The sequence below is a fragment of the Mchenga conophoros genome, linkage group LG9 (assembly GCF_057382185.1).
Source record: "Mchenga conophoros isolate Kocher_MC1m ecotype Shallow Benthic linkage group LG9, M_conophoros_male_GT1.1, whole genome shotgun sequence".
In the NCBI taxonomy this organism is placed as follows: domain Eukaryota; kingdom Metazoa; phylum Chordata; class Actinopteri; order Cichliformes; family Cichlidae; genus Mchenga; species Mchenga conophoros.
Window position 1 is genome coordinate 33,916,732 of NC_140534.1, and position 9,909 is coordinate 33,926,640.

A 9,909-nucleotide genomic window follows, 5' to 3' on the forward strand; every position below is an offset into this window, starting at 1 on the left:
TCTTTTGAATCCTTTGTCCTCCACAATGCTAAATGGCTGGGAGTCCTCAATCACCATGCTGACCAGGTCTTCATCTATTTGAGATTGTTCTCTGAGGAAAGACAAAGACAAAGCACAAATATAAATATCACACACGTAACTTATTGCATTGTATACTATTGTTATATTATTTAGTAACATTACGGCATGCCATATCATCATGGCATTTGATGGCTCACCTGGTCTTGCTCCACAATCGGTGTTCCTCTTATTCTCATGCAAAGCTCTGTAGTGCCTAAGCATGGATGAGGTGTTGTTGTTATATCCCAGCTCCCTGGCACATAGCAAACACTTCACCTTGTACAAAAGTACAGACAGCTTAACATAAATTGTATTGCACCATCAGTATCATGAAAATACATCTTCTGTAGAAATTTACATACCTTGTTGGGAGGAATAAGATCAAAATGTTCCCACACAGGGGAGGACATCCTCCTCTTCTTAGCTGGCTCCATTCTCTCCTGACTTTCTCTCCTCACTCTCATAAACCTCCAAACGGTCTCCAAACTCTCACTAACCGCAACTCTCCATCAAACACCCACATTTTTGAATGAAGTCTGAGGGGTTTATATCGCTGTCATATCTCGCGGCGAAATTCGAACTACTTCCTGAACCAGTCACGTGGTACAGCCGGGCAGCGAGGCTTCGGACGTCATAATTTTCAGCTCCTCCCATAAATGAAGCAAGCCGCGCATCGCGGAAACGCTCCCTCAATTACTCGACACAAGCTTTGAAGCCTCGATACAGAACGTCACATCACTACTTGATAGCGCATTATTTGCTGATGTGTTTACTGCGCCTAACGACTCGTTAAACTAAGGTAAATACCACGTCGGCACAATTAAAAGGCACGCACTATAACATCTTGGAGTTTTATACAACATCACTCTGTAGCTTCTGTTGTTAAGTCGTTGGCTAGGCTAGCTGTTAGCATACGCACTGTGTAAGAGGCTTGTTGCTCGCTAGTTGGCGATGCTACACATCTGTGTTACTGTCTAGATCGTTTCTGAACACTCAAGTACGCAAGTCCGCACTTCGCAAGTTGACTGAGGATTCCGGACCTCCTTGAGAACCGGATAACAATCATTATATCATTTGAACGACTTGATGACATCACAGTTTAGCTCAGCTAAGCTTCACTGTTTTGACTGCCATCCTTACTTCATTTTAACCAGAGCCGTACATGGATCAGAGTTTAAAAAGGGGCACATAGAACCAGGCTGAATAACAACAACACACATTCATCAAGAATCTAATTTGGAGTAACATCATACTATATCACTGTCATCAGGTGGGGACAATAAAAAGCTAACGTAGCCCACGTTTTACCTGATGGGAACAATGTTGCTGTTGGGGTGTTGCTGCTGCTCCTGCTGCTGATAGTCATGGAGAACAGGGCTGTGTTGATCTGGGACTGTAGACATTAAAAAGTCCATAGGAGAGATGGTAGCTGATTAAACAAAATTAATCCATAATAAAATAATAATAGAAAAATATAGAATAGAATAGAATGGAATAATCCTTTAATTGTCCCACAAGGGGAAATTTGGTTGTTACAGTAAATTTTCTGTGTTGGCAGAAAGCTTATTAAATATTTAAACTGTAGAGATACAATATTGTTGCTACTGTAAAATCCACATTTTGTCATATTTGATCTAATATAATCATTTTGTTGCGATTTGGCGATGTATAAACAACATTAATTTGAACTTTGCCCTTCAGCGAGTCTGAGTGAGACTCCCTCTTTGTGTATCTGTGGAAGTCCATATATACAGGGTGTAGCATCCCCTGGGTAAAGGTGGTTGTATGCAGGGCGGTTAGTGGCTTTTCCCCTTTCAATTTCTTTTAGGCAACTGATAACTGTCTTTTTGTAGCTGCTTCTGGGGTTTCACCTTGAAGCTTCATAGGTATTGTTGTCACTGAGTGTAGTAATGTTTATTTGCTCTGCTTCTTCTTGTCAGGGATAAAATACATATCTATACTTTTGTGTCCCAGCTGAGTAACAGGAGGAGAAGAGTCTGGTGGAGCAGCAGAGGAACAGTTTCAGCCATTTGGACTCAGCTCAGCCACTACAGAGGAAACAATGACTTCAACACAGGAGGTGAGAAAAATATCTCGGTTACTGTTATTGAAACTGTGCACAGCTGGTTGTTAACAGCAGCTTTATCTTTTCCATCCCGGGCGCCTCCATACATACAGAATGTGACCAAGGTGGTGTGCTGCTTGTGCAGATGTATAGTTTGAGCAAAGTACTTGTTGCCTCCCTAAGATGATGACCAGAGGGGCAACTGGTTTCCTGTTCAACAACGTGTGGTGCTGTGATAAAGAATAGAAAAAGGGACACACTTTGAGCTGATGTCAGTTTCACAACAGGAAGGTTTATTCTTCACAACAGCTTAGAACAGCTTCAGGTATCACCACACTAACTGCAAAGAAATGGCCTTATGCTTCAGTCCAGTTTACCATACATGGCCACAGCTCCCTGAGCTCGAGACTGTATAAATCTCTCAATACAACTTTGACAAAACATAAACAAAATGTTGATATGTCAGATCCACAATGTATCACAATAACCACACTTATTTCACAAAGATAAACAAAACACAATAGTGTACTCTGTACTTCATTTTTAACTACATTTACAAACATCATAAAATTAACTCATTTTTAAACATTTTAATTCTTGTTCAGCACTAAATTATTCATGTGAAATTCCACTGTACTGACAATGTAACTTCTGTTGTTTTAAATATAGCTATTTTACTCTTTACAAGAAAATAATGTCTTTGACATAAAACAAACATATTTACTGTTCTTATACGACCTACAACTATATAGAGTGCAGTGCTCCTTTAACAGCGTTCACTACTACTGTGCAGTCAGCATTGATCAAACAGTTTCCTTATAACACTCTATAAATGTCTTTGTATTAAACCACAAACTTGTTCTTGTAACCACAACATCAACCAGAAGAGTAAAACATAGTATAAAACCCATTTATCAGAGTGCATAATACATTAAGAGTTCACAGTCCAGAAGTCTCTCACAGGTCAGATTAGCTTCCCCACACACACTCAGGCTGTCTCCCAATTCAGGGTCTGCAGCCTTAAAGTACGGACTTCAAGGCCAATTACGTCACAGCGGCGCGCCGAAGGCTGTCCCAATTCAAAGGCTGCTCGAAATGCGTCCTTCATTTCCCTGAATTTTAAGGCTGTGGCAGTGTAGACTTCGTGGCCCAACATATCCCAGAATGCATAGCGCGGCGATGGGTGTGGATAAATTTGCAGAAAAAAACGGCGGATGAGGGGCGGCCGAAGAGTGAACTTTAAGTACTGAATATTATGTCACTTATTTATGTGCAAATGTTTAATAACGAAGAACATTAAACATTACTGTTGGCCACATGTCGGCAAAGTTATGTGACATTAGTGACGTTTGTACTAACTTGGTTTTAAAGCCTTTACTTTAAAATATACGCCGTTCAATAGCTGAGCTTAATCTTACAGAGAATGATCAAAGCTCATGTAGAAAGAAACAAACAAATGAACAAAAGATTTTCTCCTTCATTTCTGTCACACAAAGCTGTATGACACGTTTCCAGTGGTTAGTATCATGGTTGCTAGGCAACCTGGGCAGCGCAACAGAGGCTTCTTTTTTTTTTTTTAACTTTATTGACAAACCACAGTATTAGCGCAACGGAGGCTAGACCGTCCCATTTCACAAGCCTCGCACTTCCGGCCTTAGCGGTCTTTGAGTACGCGGCCCTTGAGGATTGTTGAGGCTGCGTACTTTAAGGCTGCAGACCCTGAATTGGGGTACAGCCTCAGTATCCCACATTAGCCAAGTCCGCTAGCATTAGCATCACTTAGCCTGCAGCCTTAACCCACAATTCAGACACAACTCAGAACGAATCCATTTCTTTAGCAAGTTGCGCTCATTACCCACATAAACAACATCCTCTGTCTGGTGTCTGCAGTACACATTCATTTAAATGCATTTACTAACCTGTGATAAAGAATAGAAAAAGGGACACATATGATGAGCTGATGTCAGTTTCACAACAGGAAGGTTTATTCTTTCTCTGTGCCCCAAAACGCTACTCGATACCACTGCGCGTAATGCGCCCTCTAGCGGCTGGATGTAGGATAGCATTTTAAATGACTGGTACAAAAATACAATCACAACAGAAACCCTTGGGGGGGGGGTTGGGGCTGTTTTCCCCAGTTTATTTCTGATACCAGATTTTACTAGAAAGCTATTTTCAACTCTCTACATACTCAAACATGATTAACTTGCACAAGCATGTAGATGTTCACCATCCAGCTGAGTATGCTAGGCTATCACCAGCTTTTGCAGCTCCATCAAAAAGCATTTGGGTGCACTCTGGGGATGGTTCATTTGCTCGCAGATGAAAAAGTGTGCTTTGAAAACAGTGCTATTTTTTTTTTTTTTTTTTTTTTTTTTATGTTTACTGCTTCTATTAGCTCCATCATTATTATCAAACTTACTCATGGGAAATAAATAAATAATATATTCGTCCAATCTCCCTCTTGGACAAATATATCACACACAGAAGTTACAAGAAAATACAAAGATCATATTTTATCAGCACACATTGAAAAAAAATATATAATCAGTTACACTCACAATTTTTATGAAGTAAAAGATTTTTTCCCATGATCAATATTTCTTCAATAATGTCATTTGCATTCCAACTCTCATTGTAGTACATCATTGTAATGTGATACTGTCACCAGAAGGTGGTGGTAACACACCTTCCCACAGTGCTTTTGTTTTCTTTGATTCCACTAATGGAGTCAGTTTCAGTTTGTTCCACGACTGCATTTCACTCACTGCCTCTGTTTGTATCTCTGTCACTGCAGGACCAACATGGAGCGAGAAGTCAGCGCTCTCAGGAGGCCGACAAACCTCACAGAAGAAAGGGAGAGAAAAAATACAGCTGTGATGAGTGTGGGAAGGATTTTACCCAGGCTGAACACCTAAAAAGACACCAACTCATCCACAGTGGAATTAAACCTTACAGCTGTGACTTGTGTGGAAAATCTTTTACTCGGGCTGAATACCTGAAGAGACACCAACTCATCCACAGTGGAGTTAAACTGTACAACTGTGGGTTGTGTGGAAAGTCTTTTACCTCGGCTGGACACTTAAAAAGACATCAGCTCATGCACAGTGCAATTAAACCTTACAGCTGTGACTTCTGTGGAAAGTCTTTCACTCGGCCGCGAAGCTTAAAAAACCACCAACTCATCCACATTGGAGTTAAACTGTACACCTGTGATCAGTGTGGGAAGGATTTTACCCAGCCTGGACACTTAAAAACACACAAACTTACCCACAGTGGGGTTAAACCATACAGCTGTGATCAGTGTGACAAGTCTTTTACCCGTCCCGCACAATTAAAGAGACACCAATTTATCCATAATGGAGTTAAACCATACAGATGTGATCAGTGTGAAAAGTCTTTTACTGAGCCTGGACAATTAAAGAGACACCAACTCATCCATAGTGGAGTTAAACCATACAGCTGTGATCAGTGTGGAAAGTCCTTTAATCAGTCTGGACACTTAAAAACACACCAACTCATCCACAGTGGAGTTAAAGCGTACAGCTGTCAATTGTGTGGAAAGTGTTTTAGCGAGCCTGGAAGCTTAAAAAGACACCATCTTTCCCACACTCAAGTTAAACCGTACCGTTGTGACTTGTGTGGAAAGTCTTTTATTCAGCGTGGACAATTAAAAACCCATCAGTTCATCCACATTGGAGTTAAATCGTACAATTGTGACTTGTGTGGAAAGTCTTTTTTTGAGCCTAGACACTTAAAAAGGCACCAGGTCATCCACAGTAGAGTTAAAGCATACAGCTGTTATCAGTGTGACAAGGCTTTTTCTTATCGTAGCAAGTTAAAGAAGCATCAAATTATCCACTCTGGGATTAAGGCATATAGCTGTGACATTTGTGGTAAAACCTTTAGTCTTAAAAGTTACCTAAATAGACACCTGCGCATTCACACTGGACATGATGTTTACTGCTGTGATCAGTGTGGCAAAACTTTTAAAACAGCCACACACTTAAAATACCACATGTTTAGCCACACTGAGGAGAGACTTTATAAATGTGACCTGTGTGATAAAACCTTTAAAGCTCCACGTTACTTGAGAGTCCACCAACAGATTCACACCAGAGAGAAACGCTACAAGTGCAGTTACTGTGAGGTATGTATTTATATTTTCTTATTTTGTGTTTTTATTTTAGTCTGCCTGTTTGGAACAACTTTGCTCATTAAATTGTGTTAGCATGTTAGTAATTCTAATGGATGGAAAGGTAATGCTGAGAGGTTCATCAGACTTCAGTTATTATTTTTGTCTTTCATGATCATAAAAAAAACAACTAAATAACTGCTTTTCTAGTCACAATACTCTTGTAATTGTAGCCCAGTAAGCTGAATGTTGCAAGGTAAACAGTAAAATGTAATTGGACTTTGGCAGAGATGCTCCTTATATCAGGCGATGTTCAGGAGAAAAATGTTGAAGGACTGACTTACACTGTCTCTGTGTCTTTGTTTTGAAGCAGAGCGACACAGATGGATCCAGTTCTCAACCTTGTCGTCACTGTGGTGGTGGGAAAATGTTTCGCTGTGAACTTTGTGGAAAAACTTTCAATCATCAAGAGTGCCTAACAAGACATCAACGTAGACACACTGGAGACAAAATGAACTACTGCAAAGAATGTGGGAAAGGCTTCCCCACACCAAGTACATTAAAAAAACATGAACTCATTCACAGTGGGGTTAAAGACCACCTCTGTGACCAATGTGGGTCATCCTTTACTAGTGCAGGTCAGCTTAAAGGGCATATACGAATCCACACAGGAGAGAAACCATACAAGTGCAGACACTGTGACAAAAGCTTCTCACATTCAAATAGTCGTAACCTTCATGAACGTACACACATTAGAGGGAACTTCAGCTGTGACCAGTGTGACAAGAACTTCAGGAATGTCAGTTCATACTCTGAACACAAACGATCCCACGCTGTAAATAAATCGTTTCACTGTTACCAATGTGCAAAAACATTCACTTCATTATCTGCTCTTTGCAAACATCAGTGTGAGCATGCAGAACTGAAATCCCCGGATCACAATGAATCTGCAGAGACAGAAAGATCCTCTCCTGGTTTCAGGGTCAGACTTAAAAAACTTGAGATCAGGCTCCACAGAGTTCAGGTGGAGTCTCCTGTAAAGAGTGTCAGCTGATGTCACCCTTGGATCTGATGAGCTAGCTCTGATTTCTGGGCCTACAGTGAATAATCCCGAATGTTAAATTTAACTGCTGCAAGTATAGATATGTAGATCAAGATTTTTTCTGAAATGAATTTCGATGCTCTAAAAATGTTTTAATTTTTTAGTTTTTAAAAAAAAAATCTTTTCCTCTTTAGGACACAGTAGTGTTTAGTAGTAGTTGTATTATTAATATATATTTATTAACTGTCTTTTATATCCAACTGATATTACAAAACTTGTTTAAAAAGCAGATGGAAAAGCATCTTGAGAAAATTGGGGTAAAGCAGCAAAGAACCGTTAGAAGTTAAAGTCTGCAGTTGAATCTGTTGTTGTTCTTCAGTGAGACCAGCCATAGCCCAGTCTTCTGGAGTTTTCTTAAATGATGTTTATTCTTTAGTTCTTTGGTTTAATCTAATGGACCATAATCGATGTCTCTATTTGTAAGGAGGATGTAAATCTGATAATTTCAAATCCTCTTTCGTAGGCTGTGAGACAGAAGTGAACACACAGACCAACTTTGGCTTTTTAAGTAAAAGTTTTCAGAGCTGGTTACAGGTACACCGCATCACCAAGAGTGCACTCAGCAGTGTTATGAGTATATTCAAGTGTGTATTTAGGCCTGTTTTGTGTCTATGTGAGTTTAGTGATCTCTTTTATTTATGGGGCGATGGTGGCTCAAAGAGTTGGCAGTTCGTTTGTAACCGGAAGGTTGTCGGTTCGAGCCCCGGCTCGGACAGGCTCGGTCGTTGTGTCCTTGGGCAAGACACTTCACCTGCCGCCTACTGGTGATGGCGCGATATGGCAACCTCACTTCTGTCAGTCTTCCCCCAGGGCAGCTGTGGCTACAACTGCAGCTGCTTCCACCAGTGTGTGTGAATGAATAGTGGAATTGTAAAGAGCTTTGAGGGCCCCGAAAAGCGCTATATAAATGCAATCCATTATTATTATTATTAGTAGTAGTAAGTGATTCCCACTAGATCCATGTTGTCCAAAGGAATGATGTCCAAATGATATGGGAAACACCTCTTTTTATTTGAATGTGGTGGGAAATCTGTGTTTCATCTGATTTAGCTTCTAACATCATCTAGTGTGTGTGGAGATGGAAAAAACAACAACAACAAAAAACCCCAATGCAGATAACTGTCAGATGTTTTCATGGTCATTAGGCACTTTGTCTGTCTTTGTTATGCCTAGTGACTGTGAGAAGAAAACTCCCCACCATTACAACAGACAAAGATTGTATCCACATGGAGATAAAAGAGGCGATATTTTCCCTTTTTGGTATCAATGCTGTGTGAAAACTCGCTGTTGTGTTGGTCAATATGCAAATATCTATTTTAATAAATCTCACTTTCAGTCTTGGTTTCAACACTGTTTTTTCCCCCCCCACAATAATGGATGAAGTGCCAGAGACAGACACACACAGCAGGCTCAGTGCTCCATGGCCAGGCATATTATATTAACCATAGTATCATATTATACACCATTAAAGTGTGTGCAGATCACAAGTTCAAACTCCAGTTACCTTGTCTTGTTCTCACTGTCTCGGTCTTGCCGTCTCCGATCAGCATAGTGGTCAGGAGATTTGGAGTCAACAGTATCCATGACACACAACGTAACGTTGGATAATGTGTCAAGCACAAAACGGCTCTAAGAGCCGTGCTTAGAGAGTGCTTTATAGTGAATTAGAAGAGTCGACTCCCATTGAGCGAGAGCCGGCTCCTCACTTAATTTCCTTTCGCTAGGATAACATCATTATGTGAAAAACAGAGGGTGAGAGATGCGACAGTCAAGTGGTGCGTGCGTCTGTCCACTCAGTGAGTGAGACAGTAGACAGAGGTGAGGAGGGCTGTGCGAGTGCATCGCAAAAACACATAAATATGCCTGACATGCGTAAACGAAGCAGCATCTGGCTGCAGTTTAAACACTTTTTTGTCTCAGTCTTGATCTCATCCCGACTTTGTCTTGGTGTCGATACCCTCTGGTCTTGGTATTGTCTTGGTTTAGGCGGTCTTGACTACAAGTCTAATATATGCACAGTGAAGCTGGAGGATGAAAGCTATTTTTGTTGTTGTTGTAAACGAACCAAACTTCAGTCAGGAGAACAACCGAGATAATCCACCCACAATACAAGGTTAGTCATTAATATACTGCTCAATGGGCTGGGCTGTAGTTAATGGTAAGGTTTTAAAAAGTGAGCTTGAAAATGATTAGCGGTATAAAAAACAAGAGAGGCAGACGGTGATCACAGACTGTTTTAGGGGCTTGTTCAGATTAAATAGAACAAGATACAAAGCATTAAAACATGATAAACCACAGAAGCAGAGTAGTTTTGGAAGCAGGGTTCATACGTCATCACTTAAACATTGGATGTCCCACCTTCTGTGAATGTTTTACTGCAGTTCAGTTGTTATTATGATCACTTGTCACATCTTGTTTATGACAGTTAAAATAAATAACATTCATATAAGAAATACAATTGTCTTGTCTGAACTGTATATGGTGTTAAATAGGCCTATACTACTGTACTTTAATGTCGGTAATAAGGTGGGTACTGGTGTGTGTGTG

At 40.4% G+C, this 9,909-nt stretch overlaps 1 protein-coding gene across 3 annotated transcripts; it reads left to right on the forward strand.

Annotated features, from left to right (window-relative positions):
• Nucleotides 1-729: 729 nt before the first annotated feature.
• On the forward strand, nucleotides 730-8,697 carry LOC146567743 (uncharacterized). Of its 3 annotated transcripts, none has more exons than XM_085287745.1 (4): nucleotides 730-859; nucleotides 2,001-2,140; nucleotides 4,923-6,275; nucleotides 6,631-8,697. In XM_085287745.1, exons 2-4 carry the CDS (start codon nucleotides 2,123-2,125, stop codon nucleotides 7,312-7,314), a joined length of 2,055 nt encoding a protein of 684 aa, XP_085143871.1. In that variant the 5' UTR covers nucleotides 730-859; nucleotides 2,001-2,122; the 3' UTR covers nucleotides 7,315-8,697. The 3 variants fall into 3 exon arrangements, with proteins under 3 accessions (XP_085143871.1, XP_085143873.1, XP_085143872.1); XM_085287747.1 differs by having other exon boundaries at nucleotides 6,634-8,697; XM_085287746.1 differs by having other exon boundaries at nucleotides 2,035-2,140.
• Nucleotides 8,698-9,909: the final 1,212 nt, after the last annotated feature.